This window comes from Accipiter gentilis, chromosome 8, assembly GCF_929443795.1.
Source record: "Accipiter gentilis chromosome 8, bAccGen1.1, whole genome shotgun sequence".
NCBI lineage: Eukaryota > Metazoa > Chordata > Aves > Accipitriformes > Accipitridae > Astur > Astur gentilis.
The window spans coordinates 21,306,136-21,326,121 of record NC_064887.1 but is presented as its reverse complement, the minus strand read 5'-3'; the positions used below and the strand labels follow the sequence as shown (position 1 = coordinate 21,326,121).

At 36.4% G+C, this 19,986-nt stretch overlaps 1 protein-coding gene across 1 annotated transcript in view; it reads left to right on the top strand.

Moving 5' to 3' along the window:
* Positions 1–19,986, top strand: part of DPYD (dihydropyrimidine dehydrogenase) — a 374,453-nt gene that overhangs the window by 19,482 nt on the left and 334,985 nt on the right. Inside the window, exon 2 of the mRNA XM_049808457.1 lies at positions 2,820–2,930. Within this exon, the coding sequence (XP_049664414.1) occupies positions 2,820–2,930 (111 nt within the window). The remainder of the gene's footprint in view (positions 1–2,819; positions 2,931–19,986) is intronic.

Below are 19,986 nucleotides of genomic sequence, written 5' to 3'. Positions count from 1 at the left end.
ATTTCTTTCTCCATCAATGTAGTACCTAAATAGTTTTCTACAGAATACAGCAGCATTATATTCTGATTTGCAGCCATTAATGATATGGATTTATACCTACTTTGTTTTTAATGAAATAAATGTGTCCATTTATGTAAAAAACTAAATATATAATTCATAGGTTTCCCCATTACTATACAAATAGCATCTTAATGTGAAATCCAAAGCTCGTAGTACTCTGAAAAGTGATGTATTATGTACCCACATCCTCCATTGGGGAACTTGAGTCTTGCCCTTTCAACATCTGGAGAGATCAAACAACAGCTCATCTAGCAAGAATGAGAATTTATGTAGCAGAATAAGCATGGGATTGGGTCAAGCAAGATCACAGATGCCCAAATAATTCTCCTCACCAATGTGCTCTCCCCCGGTCAGATGGCCAGTGTCTTTGAGAGATTGGGTGTCCTAGGCTTCCTTTCTTGCATGTCCAAGGGGGTTTATTTTTGTTTAGCTGGGTGCATACATGAAGTGTTAGTGGCAACACTCCCTCTAGAACTTTATTCTCAGTGATTTTCCACTTACTGGCTCACCTACCTGAATTTATTTGTTAAATTTACTAAATGTCTGACTAGCCATAAGCTGCAGAAAACCAACCAGGGAACTGAAATGAATAGGAAGAAAACACCCCCACTAATTTTTCTTTCTGACAGTTTAACAGACCCCAAAGCATTTACATTACTTTCCCATTTAGGCAGTTAACTTCTGAGCTGTTCTTAAACACCAGGGACCTCTAGCTAGAACAGCCACCTTGGTCAGCAATCCAAGATTTAGGCAGATAGTATTTTATTTACATAGTGGGAATATAAGCAATTTTTATATTGTATATGTGATTTAGTATGTTCTGTGCCAGTTTTATTTCAGATTTAATTCTGGGACATGCTGCGCTATGTAGTCCTTTTGGATTTCTGCAACTGTTGCGCTTGGAGCCATGCTCCTGCTGCAGAATTCCAACAGGAGCAAACATATGGGGATTCTTCCGTCCTTGGCTTGCCCCACCATTTGTTCCATGTTTTAAACCAACTGGTGCTGTACCCAGTGGAGTACATCTGTTACAGTTTATTACTAGAAATTTGCAATTCATTTCAGTGTGCTAAAATAATTATAATATTCATGGCCAAGAATACTGCATTAAGCAATTACAAAAGAGACTAGGCAAATTTTTTCTAAAGTGTATGTGTGATTCAGGACCTACTGCCCAGTTTAGGTGATTTGGGCACTCAACAGTCTTATCACCAATGAGTCAGATGTGCCCTGACAGTTGAGTTCGATCATCCTGAGAAATTAAAGTAGCAACTGAGATGCTGTAAGTGACATTGTTTATGTGAATGTCCCTGCTCTGTTTTAATTGAGAAGGAAATAAATTAGCATAACCCACCACTGAATGTATTTGGTTGCCACATCTTGCCTGAGGTACCCAGCTGGGGAACACCCAGAAATGGAGCAGAGTCTTTACTGCTGGAATTGCAGAGGCACATCTGATAACATCCTCTAACTCTTCCTGAAAGTCAACCGCATGTAGGCTGCTAAATAATCTATACCTTTTTGAATGTTGTACCCCACTTTTTTGTCTCTCTGCTTCAGGCAAGCTGGGAGTTACTACATTGGGCTATGTTGTTATTTGCAGGTAAAATTTTCAGGTAGGTGAGATTTCTGTTTTGTGGGAAAAATAGATTACTGACCATTCCAGAGTAAGTATTAAATAGTTGATAAGAAAGTGACCCTGTTGCATTAAAAAAAAAAAAAAGTCCCCATAAACAGCACAATAAAATCTTAATACAACAGATAACTACTTCATCATTATCACCCACTCAAGCAGACTTTTAAAATAAGGAAGCATCCTGATCATCATCATCATCAAGTTCAGTCTCCATTTCTGAAGTCAGTCTCGCACATCTTTGACATATATTAACAAAATAAGCACACCATATTCACCACAGTGGAGAAGTATAGTGCTAAAGTCAAGTTTTTTTAAAGGAAAACTTACTTACAAAACCAATTCCAGGAGTTACAACCAAAAATATGCCTGTTTTCGTTCTCCATCACAGACCTGAGTCTGATCTGTTGCTTGCACTTTGTTCACATTATACCTTGAATTAAATGAGATCAGTTTTGCTATGGAAACCTGTCATTCACCTGATTTGAAAAAGAGCTTGGGTTCCAAAAAGCTGATTTAATTTTTCAAGTTACACTAGTATAATGAAAGACATTACAAACTTCACTCTGCCTGTGTCATCAGACCACCACTGGCACTTGAAAATACGGCTGTATTCCCAACATTTGTTTGTGTCCTTGCAAATTAAAGCATTGTAAGAGAAATGAAGTTAACTCATCAGCTCACTAGACATAAAGGCAGGATCCTGTGAAGGGGAAGTTGGAATTTATACTGAAATGATGAAACATCCAGAAATAACCCAGATCCTTTAAAATATTTTTGCTTGTTTTGCTTTATGAGTGTTACTTGGAGTGATACAATGAAGCAGAATTATGTGTTTCTATATGCCCTACATAACAAACTTCTGGGAATGGAAACAATTATCATGGTGACTAAATATAATTCTGTTTTCTAGCAGCCCTAGAAATCTCTTCAAATATTCATAATCTAAGTGGTGTGGACAATACAAATCTAAACAAATTAGTATGAAGCTGGGATATAATGTTGAGTAATTGTGTTTTGTTTTTGCATAGCACTGTAAATAGGTGTGTGAGGTGTGATTTAAGAGACTTTGAAATTTTTGGAAAATTTTATCTATATTTTAAAATTTCCTGTTCTCTTTCTACAGAACATTCTGGCTTTAAATCCCCGAAAACAGACACATGCAACTCTTCATTCAACTGCAGCAAAGAAACAAGTCAAGAAGCAATGGAAAAGGAATTCTGACAAAAGCTGTTCAGTAAGTGCATGTTTATTATTGCATCTGGAACATGCAATAAATCATTGAGGCTGAAATATCAGTTGTGTGAAAAATTAAAATTTGAATTTCCTGTGTTGTTCAGTAGTGAAATTTGGCCCCTAGTTCTGTTCCTGTAGATACAAAGTTACTTTGCGATCAGCTGTGTACTCTTCAGAACCCAGTACATGCCATACTTTTTTCCTTTTTGGTGATTTAGTAAGCCTTTGATGCAACTTTTTCGCCTTTTGTTATGGAGTCTGATACGTTTCAAGCAATATCACAGCTGGCTCACCGCCTCCGGAGCTTCTTAGAGCCTCTTGCTGTCCCTGGGTAGCCAGTGTCAGCTGCCTCTTCTGCCACTTGCTCCTTTTCTTTCTGTTTTCCAAGAGTAACACTGGGTAGAGCAGCACTTCACTATCCTTTCTGAGACTTTTAAAGGTCGTTTTATTTCAGTACAGAAATAGGGGAACCCATCACATGTACCTATTTTATGTACATATATAAGTATATATAGAGCTATCTATATATGGACTATATATACATGACCGTATTTATATGTTACATATAAACACATAAAGATTAGATTAAAATATGGCTCTGGCTTTTAAATTTTGTGCATTGTGTTTTTCAGGAAATAGGTCGTTTTAGAATAAATATTTTTTCATTATAGACTATATTCTTAAGTATTTCTGCCATTAGAGATCATCGTTTTCTCTCTAGGTATATAAAATCCTAGTCTCAGTGTGATATTTGACTAATCCTATAGATTTAGTTGTCTCTTTGATCTCTTGTCTGATTAGAAGGTTTGTAGTGTTTTTACTGTCTTCCTACAGATTCTCTTAGATAATCCTCTAAATTTAGAAGAGATTTAGGTGGAGTACTACTTCTACATCTGCAAACTGTTTCCTTTGTGGGTATAATGTTATGGTGTATTTTCATAGTGTTATCAAAACACCTTCTCTCACTAAGTAGGAAAATTCAGGTTTGATAGTTGATACTCGTTTATAATTAAAAAAACCCCAAATCCAACAAAACACAAACCAAAACAAAAACCCCACAAAGTTCCTCAGTTTCTCAAAATCATGAAATCCAGTAAGACCAGCAAATATTTTCTGGAAGGAGCAACCCAGGGTATCCTTAGCATTTCAACCATACTCTAGTATAGTTTCCCATTTTATAGCATTGATTATAAGAATCTCTCTCTTACTATAGCTAATATTCCTATTTTCTTATTTATTGGCTTAGACATTGTTATAATAACTGGAAACTAATGTACATGAAAAGCTTCTGTTTGTGAACAGGGATGATTATTTTGGGATGTCTGATGCAGTTATTGCCCACAACTATTTTTTCCTGTTGTACAGCTGGTTGAGCTGCTCAGCAAGCAGCTCCTGGACAGCTGCAGTTTACACTGTTATGTTTTCAGGTGACCTGAAATCAATACTGGGCTGTAAACTCTGTTTTCAGAAAGTGTTTATTAGGAAGCTCAGGTATCTGTGCAGCAGGGCAGCTAGGTATCTGTGTAGTAACCTGATTAGCTGTTCCAATGTAAATTATCCTAGTTAGTTAAACATCAAACTATAGCGTACACATATGTATCTTTCTAGTGGGTGTGTTAACACACATTTTCTAAAGCTACTAGGCTTTTTCACTCTTGGTTGTCTCTGAGCTTTTCCTCATATCAGCCTTGTTTGATTTTTGTATTCAGTTTATTTGTAAAATGTTTGCTATTTGAAGGGTTTGCTGTTAATTGTGAAAGTTTTTTCTAGAAAGCTTCCTAGAAATTGTCTCTCTTCCCACATTCCTGCTTTTAGCTGTGTGTGCGTGCTTCATGGTGTCCCAAATGTTCTTGGATCCCCAAGGTCTGAGCTTCTTGGGCTGTGCAAACAGCACCAATTTTGGGTTCATCGCTACGTTGTGTGCCTTGGCTGGATTTTCATTTGAAAGAAATTCTGAACATTGTCAAATATTGCAGGATGATGTTTTGGCATGGGTTTACAATCTAATAAACAACTTGGTTTTATAGTTCTGCATTACTGCATGGAGATCTGTGCAGTTAAGACCCTGCACTGAGATCTGCTCATGTGTTGCAACTTAGAGGGTTAAAGGTTAGAGATAAGCAAATAGGTGTATCTGTACATGTACACGCCTTCATCACAGATAGTTATTGTACTGTATGTTATGAACTATTTGGTAGAAATGTCACATTATTTAGTTTGAAAGTCATGATAAGAAATGTAAAATGCTGGAAGAAACTGTAAAGGGGTAGTCCTTATTTTTAGGCCAGTAATGGTCCTAGTTTTTAGAACTGTCAAACTTTTCTTTACTCAGAAATATGTAGCTTACTTTTACTGTGCAAGATTTACCACACAGCTTACTATTCTGGCGGAAAAAGCCCTACAAAACTAAAAAAATCAAACCTAAACATTTGTCTGGCATCCCCTTACATTAAAGGCGTTAGGAAAAAATGAGAGACTTTTTACATTCTGCAGGTCATTGTTGTTGAGTGGTTTTAATAAACAAAGAAAACGAAATGATAGAATCCTTTCCTAGCCTTCTTAAAATAAGAAAGCTAATGTGCAAAAGGATACATTGAGCACAACTTTTTGTTATGATCTAAAAAGCCATTGGCAGTAACATTTAGGCTGGCTATTAAACAGGTCAAGCTCTATTTGAAGTCCATAGGAAGTATACTTGTTTGCATTTCCTCAAAACCTGAATTTGGCTTTTAGCTTTGGATTCTTTTAAAGCTGTACTGATGCTGCCTTTGCAGAATTACTGTTGGAGGGAAGGTGGGAGTATGAAAATACAAAACTAATTAAATTAACAGCCCTCAAAACTCTGAACAAAAGCTGCATCTGCTGAGGCATGCATACAGTCTTTGTAATGTCTAATACACTTCCAGATGGCAGACTTACATATTTCCTCAGAATAATTATACAAGTGAAATTTTAACTCCTAGCCTGCTCTGAGACACTTTGGGTTGCTCATTAAATGAGTTCTGAAGTGGAAACTGAGTGTCAGTATCTTTCCTCATCATTAGAAAAGCATTCTCCTAAAGGAAGGTTCAATTATGCTTTCAATGAGTGCTGTTGTTTATTTTCTGTGTTAGCAACCGAATTTTGATGTAAAAATGATTTATAGCTGTAGGTACAAGATCAGTCACTTTTCCTTCAGAAATTTTAACTCAGAGATTTATATCACAGTACATAAACTATTGCTAAATCACCCTTGGTAACAGTGCTAAACCTAAGCATCAACACTCTGGTTTCTTCTGAGTCATCCTGAAAGGTGGTATAAACAGATGCCACTAGTCTGTCTGGGGAAACAAAGGTTTCTGTTGGTCAGAAGAAATTTAAAGTAGAAGAGTTTTGAGATAGCTATACTAATAATAAATCTTGGAGAAGGAAGCAAAATTTAGATCACATTAGATCATCAACTTACAGATAAAACTAAAGCAAAGGAATGAACTGTGGAAGCTGTGAGGACTTTGATTTCAGGGGTTTTCTAGGTACTTCAGGATGCTTTAGACATCTGATCTATGTTTTGATTTATGGTTTCCAACTCACTATAATTCCATTTCTGTGTGTATTTTATGCTTGCTGATATTTAGATCATGAACTAGATGGGCACACATTGTGTGCATTTGCGTTGCATCCAGCATACTGAATTCTTTGCTTTATGAATAGGGTTTCTAAGCATTATGGGACAAGTTCTGCTTTTACCTTGTAAACATGCGGGTTTGTCGTTTTAATGAAATTCACCTCTGGAATTTTTACAAATTCACTTGTCACTGGAGAATTCAGTAGGATATTGTATCCAGCCTTTTTTTTTTAATGAAACCTTGGAGGTACCTACTGAGGATATGTGAGAAGGTGATATAAACCCACCTATGTATTCAGACATTCTTCTGCATTTAGAAATGATAATAATAATTGCTCCAGATGGAAGAGTTGGAAGTATTTCAACAAGACAAGAAAGGTGAAAAGGAAATGAGGTTTAAATTGGTTTGTAGTTAATTGCCATAGCCTGTAACAGTATTGATTTTCTGGCAGTGGTAGCATTGTTCTTTGTCCTTACATTTGCTAAGCCTGATCAGCATTGTACAAGAGCCTCTCTTCCTTGAAAAAAATAATTTTTAAGCTCAGCTGTTTTTTTGCAGGGGCATCACTTTTGGACAAGAGTCTTTAACTGTTCTGTGGTTCTTTCCAGCCATTAGAGAGAACCAAATTTTTCACCTTGTCTTTTTCTTTGCAACGTTAAGGTGCAACTACCAGATTGCTCTGTGCTGATGGTAGAGTGAGATCTGCAATTCATTGCAAGGTGTAACAGATCACATTGCTCTTTAAATTCAGAGGACAAGGTTACTCCCTTAAAACAGTAGTAATAAGAGTTTGCTAGAACTTCAAACTGCTTTTTGCTTTGATAGTAGTTCTGTGGCTGTCACTGCTATATATGAACATCCATAAAAAGGAATTCTTATTTAAAAAGGTTTGTAAGTACCTCTTGGTGTACAAATGTCCAAGCCTGCATAGAAAAACCTGTAAATAAGATGATTCTTTCTCAGCTGTAATCAGTTTGTTACTCTAAATATTGCCTTCCAGTGAGATGGAAAAATGCCACGTGATTTTTGTGCCCAATCATGTATCACAGTTACAGAATAATCAAGTTAGCAGTTCACAAATAACTGGGTTGAAGCAGAAATAGTGCAAACTGCAAACAAGTAGATATGAAACCCAGTTCACCCAAGGCCTGAAATCAGGAACCTTAATGAATAAATGCTTTTTCAGTGAATAATTTGGCCATTTCTAGACATGTATTGATGAAAGATTATATATTTATAAATAAAAAATAATCCCAAATATTGTAAAATAGAGAACACTCATTAGAGGAAATCAACTCAATTATCTTTATAATCTAAACTTATAGTTTACCTTTGCAAATATTTATTTTTGTCTTCATTGCATATGAATATGCAAGTTTAGCTCCTTTCTGAATGGATATACAATGGCAGATGTCTCTCTAATCGCTGCTCTATTCAAACATTAATTGGTAGAACATATGTAGAATTCTACTAGTCTGAATAGGTATAGGATAGCAGCAGTCTTTTTAATCACATCACTATTCAACCACTAATTGGTGTGATGATTAAGGGACATTAGAGGGAGCACTTTGACATCTGATTCTTTGAACTGATGTCTGCTTGGGCTGCACTGTATTCATCATGGCCAGACTGATTTCTTAAATAAAACGCTCTGATTCCCAAATGTGGAAAATATTGCATTAGGATCTATTGAGGTGATTAGGGAATTTGAGAATTATTCTTTTATTTAACTAGTGATTGACTGTATATGCACAAACTATTCATATGAATATTACATGAGTTACTGAGTATCAGAAAGAGCTGAGAAGTAACATCAAGAGATTTTCTCTTTTCTCGTAGTGTCAATAATTAAATATTAATACACATTTTAAAATGTACCAGTTTAATCATTTAGCAGTCAAATTCCTACTCATGCATTTTTTAGATTAACTAATTACTCTGCATTTTCTCGTATCGATACCATATGCTGGCATTTATAACCATTTTACTGGAATAAAGTGGTTTACATGTTTATATATGATATCACTTATACTTGCTCTAAGAAATGCATATTATAATCCTTGAATTTTCTGTTTTATTTTAGTTTCAATGTATTAAGGTATTTTCATTGGAATATCTCAATAGGTCCTAACTTGCCTGACTGCTACAGATTAGTGCTTTTATGCACATTTTCTGCGCATCAAATTCTAAATACTAGCTGATGGCAAGTTATGCCAAATCCTTTCTTAGTCCTCTGCAAAAAGGTTCCTTCCTACCTTGTGGCTCTTCTGGAGGGCTATGCAAAACCACCTCTGACCTCTTAACTTCCTCTCTTCAGAGTTCTTCAGTTTTGGTGTCCTTCAGATTTGATGCTGGATGATTCCACTTCTTACAGAGCAGCACTCACCAAAGATTTTCAGTTCCAGATGTATTTCTGAACTTAACGATTTCAAAACCGAATTGTCTCAGAGTTGCAAATTTTGTAAATGACAAAATCAAAAATGCTTGTCTGCCACAAATGCTGAATTCTAGATAAGTCTGATCAACTCATTCCCCTTCATTAAACCTGAGTGTAGAGATAGGACCAGAAACAATCTTCACTGTTAACTTTCATTTTATGCTTAGGCTTATGTTCTTTTAGATGTTGATTTCTATATGTGCACTTCCCTGTGGTTACTGGATGGAGATAAAGGTGCCTTCTTGCGTTGGTATATTGGAAAACAGAATAAATAACAAGACTAGCTTCTCTTTTTTCAGCCCCTGTACTTCCACTTTTTTTTTCTTTTGTAAGCCATTGCCTATACTGAAACCAATACTGCTCTTTCACTCTTTCCTTTCCTCTCCTAGACTTTCTTCTTGTGTAGCGAAAGTCCCATCTCTGTTCTGTTTAGAAATCTATAAAATTAAAAATGATCATGAGCTTTAGGTTGAGAAATTGTAAGTGCTTGAACATTGCTTCTTGGAGAAACCTGTGCCATTGTTAGCCTGTTAGTAATTACTCACTTCAGATCTATTTATAGTGTCTAAACCCTGGAAGACATCTGCTCACTAGAAGTAAACTGAGCTGAGAGACCAATTTTAGTGTGAAGGAAGTAGTATAGCTTGCTGAATGCTGTATTTTAAGCAGGGCTGATAGCACTGTCCAACATCAAGTTGCACCGAAGTGTTCATTACAAGACTCTGCTTGTGGTTTGTCTGCATATTTTTGCTGTATATTTGGACAAAAATTTTCCACATACCAGTCCATCAATTCTTTTATGCATATTAAAAAATCAGTCATATATGGATATCAAAAAATTACTTAAGTATGAATGAAAAAGTTTAGCAGAAAAGCTTGGTTTTGATCTTTTAACCAATCCTGATAACATTGTATTTAAAAAAACCACTAGCATCCTCATGCTTTGAACCAAGGATGTGTAACAGGCTGGGGATTGAAAAAGTATGTTGGTGCAACAGAACTGTCCAGAAGCTTTGAAAACCTGTTGTGTTTTTATCACCGTGTACAGTCTTCAGGTGGAGAGCAGTTAAGTGCCTCATCACTCACTGCTCCTTTGCTTACAATATTCAGTATTCTTTGCTTACATTAGTGTCCTCATTTCAGGACCTCCTAAATTTTTGGTGGTGCATCTCAGGAACGATTTGAGACTTTCATAATCATTTTTTTGTTGTTTTATGAACTGATACATTGTTTGAATATAGTGTTGAAAACAACAGTATTGATAATCAGAAAGAATGTTTTTGGGATTCTTCAGTCTGCAAAGATGCTAGGTACTCCTTGGTACAAGAACCTTCTTTGTAGTGTGTGTGCTTCATATTGATGAAATGGAACTGGTCCATCCTCTGGAACTGTAGTGTTGCCACGTTGAGGCATATTCCCTCTTAGTCTTTCTGGCTGTGTGCCTGTTCCAGCAGTTCCAGCTGTCTTCAGAAAGCTACATGTACGTGTTTTCTGCAGTCAGTTCTTCCATCTCCAATCAGTCCTGTTTCATCAGCAAGTATCTGGAACAATCGCTCAGCAAAACTTTCTGTTCCCCTGTAATATTGAGGCAGGACAACAACCTCCTGTTGTTTAATTGCTAGCTGAAGTGGAAGAGGTTTTCTATAGAGCTAAAGATCCTACCACATGCATTCCATTTGAAAATTGTCAAGTTGTAATTCATGTCTTTTTGTATTTTCCTTTAAAAAAATAAGTTGAAGATTTCTTGTTCATGTACGATGTGAGAGGAATGGTATTAACATTGCTAAATCAAGTAAACAAATTAAGAAGCATCCAAGTGACTATCTGTATAGCTGCCTTAAATGATATGCACTATTCAGGAATGACAAACTTAAAGGTAAAGCATTTTATGTTAATAATGCAACAGACAATAAAAAGACAGCAAGGGTAAAACCATACCTTTATGGATCAAAATCACTGTAGGGAAGGGTAATAAACTAGTTTCTAGTGTACTGAGAATATGCCATAGAGTCTCCACACAGCAGGTTTAAATTAGGCTATGGCTGTAAATAGAAATAAATCTAATCATAGAATCATAAAAATGTAGGTTTGGGAGGGATAGTGATAGAATTTCTGGACTGGGACAGAATGGAGACTTCTCATTCTTGTTAGTGTTTAATCAATGCAACAGCAAGTTTTTCCTAAAATATACTGTATTTTATTTGTTGAAGATCAAATTGTTGTCTTGTCCTTCTCCTCCTACTTGAAGAACAATTAATGATTGTTCCCTTTTTTGTATAAAATCTTTTATATTAGAAGATTCCTGTTAGATATCCTTCCAGGTCTCTATTTTCCTGCAACTCTTCTTTGCTGGTCATGTTTTCTGAAAATGTTATTTTGGTGCTTTTCTTTGGATTTTCATTTTCTGCATCTTTCTTTAATTGTGATGATGAAAAATTACCCAATTTTTCAGCTGGGACCTAGCTAGCACCAAGTAGAATGAAATAATTTCTTTGCCTCATGCACTGAACTATCCCATGATGTGCTGTTCCTTCTGCAAGAGTGTTGGATTCTCTTGTATTCAATTTATGGCCTAAATTCCGACCCTTCAGTTTGTCTTGATTTTTAAATTCTTATCTTGCCTTTTAAAATGTTTAATATCTCCTCCTTCCCTGTTTCCCTTATTCTACCAAACATGATGTTGGTTGAAACCATTAGTACGTTCTTCTTTTTCAGCTATCCAAGTCACTAGGGTCCTGGATGAATCATGAAGCATCTTGATTCAGTTCCTTTTTCAGTGATAGAAAACAAACTAGGAGTTGTTCTTCAGTAAGAAGAATGCACTCACTGGGTATTTGTTTATGCACTCGCTGGATATTTGTTTTATCTAGACTATATTTTTAATTGGCTTATGAAAATGTGGTGTGGAATACTTATAAAAAAAGTTTATTTGAGATTTGTCACATCTGCCACTTATTCATGAGTCCATTCATCCTCTTAAGGACAGAAAATAAGATTGATTTAACTTTGTTTTTACATGCCCATGTTGGCTTTTTTATATCACACTATAATTTTTCATAAATGTACTTAATTTTCTCTTCTGGGGGCTACAATTGCTATTTTCACTCCCTTTTTTTGTAAAGGGAAGCATTATGTCTGTCTCTTCTGGCCTTTTGGAACCCCAAGCCCTCAGAGTCTTTGGGTGCAATTGACAGTGATCCAAGCATTGCTTCTGTTAGTTCCTTGATAACTCAGTGATATATGAACTGCATCTGTCTGATTAAAAAAACAAAATAATTCCCAAACCTCTTTTTCTCATACTTAAGCCTGCAATCCCCTGTTCTTGCTAAAAATAATACTTTTAGTAATGGTTATGGCTATACCATGCCATCTTCATAAAGAGAGCAGGGAAGGCTGTAAATAATTCAGTTCACTCTGCATCATTTGTTATTTGCTCTCCTTTTCAGTATATAACCTGTACTTCTTTTTATTTTCATCTTACTTCTCATGTATATAGGACTATTTTCTTATTATGTTTTCTCTTCCTTGCTAATTGAAATTTGCTTGATGCCTTAGCTTTCTGATTTTATTCCTATAGTGCTTGTGCTGTAGAAATTTATATACTTAGGTATGTGTCATAGTTTCCCCGTTTTTGTGATTTTGATTTCCAGGCCATGTGGGGGACATGGTATGATCATAAAGGTCTGTTAGGTGGTGTGGGGTTTGTTTGTTTGTTTTCCTTTACTCAGGAATAGTTTCCCTTTGTGCATTTCTGGTTTGCCCTCTCTCCTGCTTTCCTTTACTGATCAGTATATATTTCAGAAGACATACCAACTTGAGCCTATTGAAATTATATTTTCTGAAGTTCACTGTCATCATTCTGTTAACCTCACAGCTTTCTATACTTGGAATTGATTGTAATGCTATCAGAGAGGTAAGTCATTGTAAGACAGTTTGACTTTCTGTATACAGCCTGGAAAACCACAGGTCCTGATAATGGTAGGGTGCATGTATTCTTTGGTGTGATAACTGACAGACTTTGTTAGTAACAGTCATTAAGTCAGAAACGCTAACAAAATTTTAAATAGTATCAACCCTTACTAATTCAGGTATGAAGCTGAATGGACTTCAGCCTTAAACTTAGCAAATGGGGTAAGTCATAGAATAGATAATCACAGAATGTAACAAATGTCAAAAAAAGTGTAGACGTGGCACTTCAGGACATGGTTTATTGGGCATGGTGGTGTTGGGTTGACGGTTGGACTTGATGATCTTAGAGGCCTTTTCCAAACTTAATGATTCTATTCTAATGTTCATCAAGCTTTTTTTTTTTTTTAGTTAATTTATATTAAATTCTATAGAAGAATTACCAACATTTATTTTAGTATTTTATAAGACAAACTCAGAAGTTAAGAAAACTGTTTAGATCTCTGAACTGAACTAAACAGCTCAAAGACATGAATTTAGAGGAGATTTTTATTAATTCAAATATACAAAAGTTATTTGGAGTTTGCATCCCAACTTGTAAAGAAGAGTTTTAGACTAAAATGGAAAACAGCTTCAAAAAGAGTATTAAGAGTATGAGGATAACCCACAACGAATTTAAAAAAATGGGATTGATGGTTTGCCCATTGCAAACTTTGCAGGAAGTACAGAGGGAGAAGTGAGAGCTTTCAAAAGTCAAGTCACACCTGGTGAAAGAAATGAAAACAAATAGTAAAAGGTTATCCAGCTATATAAAACAAATAGTAAAACGTTGTTAAGGTATCTAAGTTAAAAGAAAAAAAAAGAACAAGGAAAGTGAGTGTGAAGAAAGGATTAAACATCCTAGGTATTGTCTAAAACCTTTGTAAATCATTGTCCTAGTTTCAGTAAAATGGGAGTAAAACAAGAGGTGGCTAATGGGCAGACAAGTGCAGAAATGGAAATTACCCCAGACAGGCCAGAAGGAAAAATGGAGGGTTTAATCTCTGAACTCAAAGGGACAGAAAAATGTCCGTAAAAGTATCATGGAAAAATTGACATGTGAAATTACAGGTCTAAGAGTAAAGCAAGCTGGATGTTATGGTACTTGATTAAAGAATAGCCGACGCAGTTTCTGTATGTTAAAAGATGGAGAATTGATGGGTGACTGACTATAACTCTGTCAGTCTCATAGCAGCAGCATGTAAAACTTTGAAAACAAATGTTGAAGCAAAGATTTATTTTTGTGTTAAGGTAAATATAAGATGGAATAAGACATATTGGGCTTTATTGTTAGGGATAGATCATGACACACTGACAAGTTTTTTGGGTTTTTTTTCCAATTATTAATGAAGTATCATCTGCTTAGCTAGAAAGGAAATGAGAGTGAGTGGTGCTTAAAAAGAGCACTGAAGGATCAATCTTCAGATTCATACCATTTAATATTTTCATTAATGAGGTTGACATAAATATTAGGAGCATGTTACAAGAAAGTCGACAGGCACTGTCAATACAGAAGAAACTAGAACATCATAAAGAACACTGTGATACTGAAGTTTAGAATAAAATAAAAGGTAAGAATAAATTTAGTAGTGCAATTAGGAGGCTGTACGGCCAAGGGCTGAAGATAAGAATGACTAGGGGCTTAGTGGCTGGAATTAAGAGAGAAGATGATTTAGAAATACCAGCTGGTCAGAGGGTGATGGTTCCATCAACTGGATGAGAAAATCTGAATGTGAAAGCAAGAGAGTAACTGATCATCCAAGTTGTCACTTCCAGTCTCCTATATACTCTAATGTTTTGGACCATAGGTGTCTGACATAGCATGCTCAGTTATTGGATTGTCTTTCTGTGCCAGTTCCTACCTGTTAAAAAGGGATATTCATAGTATGTAGAATAAATTGCTTTTACATCACTTCAGATATTATAGTGATGTCATTGAAATGTTCATGGGGAAAAATAGTTCTGCCTTCAAGTAAGGTTTTGAATAGTGTGCAGTAAATAAGACTACACGCTGAGCACAAATGTTGAAAGACTATTGATTAGGTGAGTGCTCTCTGTTCTGTCTTCTGAGTCAGGCAGCCCTTCTGTGCAAAATAGCATATGATCATGTCATTAAAACTGGTGCTTTGCTGCATGTGTGGGAAGGGGCCAAATCAAGTTTTGAAACAGCAAACCTTTTTTAGGCATTTTTGAATTTAAGTGCTTGACTTCGCAATGCCTGTGTTGGTTTTATGGTGACTTGTATCATCTATGGGTTCTGCTGTGTTCTCCAACCAACTCTATGTACCCTTACTTCGGCCATTAATTTCTACAAACATTTCTTTGTGAGTGAGGTTAATAAATGGGGATTATGTACCTGAATATTATTTTCTGTCCTTCATTTATGTTGATCGTTTGTGGTTTCTCTTTACTGCGTAACAATTTGTAGCTGAGAGATGTAGACTGCTGTTAAATGCTTTTTAAGGTAAGTGCTCTGATGCACCTTCTTTTCATTTGCTACTGATACTGTGCTATGCAGACATCAAACTAATTTGAGGTTGAATAAAAAATTCCCAAGTAATAACACTGATTTTGATGCCCTTCAGAAAGACACATGTTAACTGAACATTTTATCCATTCTGTGAGCCTCATCACAGGTTGGTCCTTAGCTAATTTATGTGGCTATCTTTTGCCTTAGCATTTCTATTTCTTGACTCCTCTTCCAGGACTCCTAATACACTTAAAGTTTCAGTTTTCCATCCCAAAATTAAAAAGACTTTTCTTTCTCAGAAGTTGCCATTGGCTGTTGGAAGTAGTCTTTCATTGCTGTGGAATAAAAAAGGACTGTCAGGGAAACTGAGTTGGTATCTGTCTTCTTGAAACTCAGTTTAGCTAATGCTGAATCATCAATAATTTGTAAAGTATGAACTTAATGAGCATTTGTTTCTAACTTTGGAAGATTGAGTCCAGCAAATTTTTGTTTTAAAAGAAATGAGGGTGGGGGGGAAGCTTCACTTTCACCTCTGTCATACCTGAAGTCATTAGAAATAATAGATACTGAAAATCTTTTAAGATTGGATCTATAAGCTTTAGGAGCAAACTTCACTTCCTTTATAATTCCACTGCATTTTTGACAATTCTTCGACCATTTTTCCTATCCTAGACAATCTAGAGGCTACCTGCTATCTTTTCTTTAGTGTAAAGCTTTCAGAAGCAACTTTGCAAGAGTGTAAAAAACCAAGGAATCTCAGCCAGTAGTGCATACACAGTAACTATTTAAGAGTTGGGTGAATTTAACACAAATTTTAATTGCATAAGAAATATTATTTACATTCTATTTCTCAACGATTTTAACGGTAATAGTATTGGTGACCAGTAGTAATATGTAAGCTGCACGTGTTTTACAGAGTGCATGAGAGACAAGGGGGCAGCATGCATCAGAGTATGTGGCTTTTTCTTGTGCTGGAAAAGCAGTCCTGTTGCTGGTGCTGAAGTTTTTCTTTCTCATTTATATTTTCCTCTGCATTTATTTGCTAGTAAACGGACAAACAATGTGAAAAGGAACTTGCGTATATTTGTAGCAATAAGTCTGAAAAGCTCTGTTGCCACCAGGGCTCTAGAAAAGCTGTGGAGAGGTGCAGGGCGTTGCTAGGCAACACCGCATGGCCACAGATAGTATTTTTCTTTTAATTTATTTGTTCTTCAGTTTGAGTGTGTCCTGCTTGGAGCCATTTGGGTAATAGTTAAGGAAGCACATAGAAATCAGGGAGCTGCAGGAGTGGATTAAAGGAATGCAATATGAAAAAAATAAAGGAAAAGCCATGACACATAATGAAACAGACCAAGAGACATGAAATAAATAGTAAGGACTAGGGGAAAAAAGTAAGCAAGTGTGGGTAAATGGAACAGGAAAGGAAAAAAACCCAAATAATGAAGAAAAAAAAAAAGAAAAGGAAAGATAGGGCACTACTGAAGAAAAATTAAATAATGAAAGCTCAAACTGTGTACACAAGGGAAACAGGGAAACTGCTGCGTAAGAATAAGAATTAAAAATCGGAGATAAAAATGGCTTCATGAAGAAAAAGGAGAAATTTGGTAATTATGTTAAAAGAATAGTGATTTTTGTTTCTTCTTTGCAGCCACCCTGCTCTTTCCTATTGCTCTGTTTGCACGTATGCAATAGTAGTAGTGACACTCAGGAGCTGGGGACTGATTAATAAGTCCAATATGTTTTCCAGAGAGGAAAAATAATTTAAAGAAAGAGTTTCAGTGTTATTTAGAAAATATTCAGTGTGTATGTTTGAAAATAGCATTTTCAAACTAGGTAATTGCATTTTATTGCAAAATGTGGATGATTATACTAAGGGTACTAGGTTAAGCTCTGGTTGCAGGGAGTGGAAGTCCTTCACTTGCAATAGTTGGAGCTACTTCTAGACTTGGGAGTAGCATAGCCATGTGAGGAAAATGCTGTGACAGAGCCAGCCCTGCTGAGAGACCCAATTTATTAGCTCAGGAACTGTGCTATCTAGCCCAAATGTCTTGAGCACTGTTTGTGGGACCTGAAGTAGACTCCTCCAAAGAGTGCTAAGCCTAGCTCATACCAAGGAGCCTTGCATTACACTTCTTTTCTGGTGAATCTTGGCTCCATATGTCCTTGCTTGCTTGGGAATTGCTGGGAAGGTGCTTGACTAGTGCTTTGGGGTATGCTTGTATTGCTCACCTCAGCTTGAACACAGCAATTTTTAAGACACTGACAAGAAGGAGAATACAGCACTCTGAGCTGTCTGAAGGCAGGCCAGAAGGTTTTGGGAGAAGAAAGCTATTTAGGCTGAGACATGAAAGCTTCCAAAGGAGTAAAAACCTTACAAAGACAACAGTAAATGGGACACAGAACTGGAAGAGTGCATACTGCCATACTGCGGTATTGGGTTGTTAGATGCTCTTCTCTCTAAGGTGGTAAATGGACTTGAGACTTGAGGCTATGTATTTATCCTGGGTGATTTTTTCAAGCTGCATGTGAATAAACAGCGTTACAGCAGCTTTCTCCTAATGCTCTTTCTAATGTTCACTGTGAAAAGAACTTTTGAATGCCCTGATGACAAATGTAGCTACACATAAACCCTGTTAATTTCTGTGTATAGGAAAGTTCTCCTTCATGTCATTTCTTACAGAAAAGAAACCAATACTGTTTATTCCCTTAAACTTGTATTGGGAGATTGTCAAGCTTATTAAATATGCATGGTATCTTATTCAAGGAAAATTACACTTATTTGAGCAGTTTTCACTCAGTTTTGATTATGTCTGTATGTCTGTAAATAGATGACACAACAGATGGTGACTACTTCGTAGGATCTGCAACCATTGTAATAGCCCCATACCTCTGATTTTCTGAATATTTTTTGAGAGGGGAAAAAAAATATTTTACAGCAACAGTGTTTGTACTGTCCTGCTTTGTTGTTCCTTCCCACCCTCCAAGACTTGATGTTCCACCTCCTTAGCAATGAGTAGAAGCTTTCAGTTTGACTAACTTGGCTTGATGCATGATATTGAAAGATATTTAATTGTGCTGACTGTTAAACAGTTTTGGCTCCCAGTGAACCAATTTAGTGGTTCTTTGTGCGTTCTTATACATGCTTTCCAGTTTCATGGTTTTGGTTTTTTGGGGTTTTTTTGTATGCTTCCATTTGTCCACAGAGTCTGAGCTCACTGTCTTACTGTATGTGGACCCTATAGTGTTACAATAAGGTTTTAGATACCAGTCAGTGATGAACATAGTAAAGAATGCGTATAAATATAGTAGTCTTTTCACTATTTTTTTTCTTTCTATTATTTTGAAGAAAAAAAAAAAGAAAATGACGGCAAGTTTTCCTCTGATTTAGCTATTTTTGATGGCAATTAATATAAAATGTATTTAAATACTTGGCTTTCCTCAACATCTCAGTACAAGGACATGTCTTTTGAATCTCAAAGAAAAGGAGAAATTGCAGACTAGGTTTTTTTCAGAGCTATATGAATTGTCAACTTGGTTATATGTCTTCTCATGGCATGTCCTGCTATCATCTACAGTTACTTCAGAGTCAACATGTAGTATAAAACATAAAAGCTGAGGTAACATTTTGTAGTGTTTGCATATGGCGTTCATATGCCACTCATATGAGTTTCAGATTATTTTAAGTCAGATCATTCTTCAGTTTTTCGTAAGGAATGATAGTGATGGAAAATCTGATACAGAGTTCCAGCATGTAACACAACTGCACCAGGGTCTTGATAAAAGGGTTGTGCTCTACTGGCTGCAGCCTTTTTCCTAATGCTTATTCCTTTGACCTGTGTAGATGGTTCTCAAGCAAACTTAATATTTCCAGTTATTCCTCTGGGAAAATCTAGTCTCAATTTCACATTTGGCTTTGTCTGTGGTAAGTACCCTCAACTGTCACAGAAGGAAATTTGTTTCACTGCTAAGTCATCTATGCTGTGATGCTGATTTTCAGGGAACACGGTAATCCAGAACAGAAGCACATATACTCTTTTCTTCGTAATTCACCAAGTCAGAGGATGGGATCTTGTCGTGGTTTAACCCCAGATGGCAACTAAGCACCACACAGCCGCTTGCTCACTCCCCGGTGGGATGGGGGGGAGAATTGGAAGAGTAAAAGTGGGTTGAAATAAAGACAGTTTAATAAGTAAAGCAAAAGCCACATGTGCAAGCAAAGCAAGACAAAGAGTTCATTAGCTACCTCCCATCAGCAGGCAGGTGTTCAGCCATCTCCAGGAAAGCAGGGCTCCATCACGCATAGCGGTTACTTAGGAAGTCGAATGCAGTAACTCCAAATGTCCCCCTGCTTCCTTCTTCTTCCCCCAGCTTTATATGCTGAGCATGATGTCATATGGTGTCCTGGTTTCAGCTGGGATAGAGTTAACTGTCTTCCTAGTAGGTGGTACAGTGCTATGTTTTGTGTTCAGTATGCAAAGAATGTTGATAACACTGATGTTTTCAGTTGTTGCTCAGTATTGTTTAGACTATAGTCAAGGATTTTTCAGCTTCTCATGCCCAGCCAGGGCACAAGAAGTTGGCACAGGACACAACCAGGGCA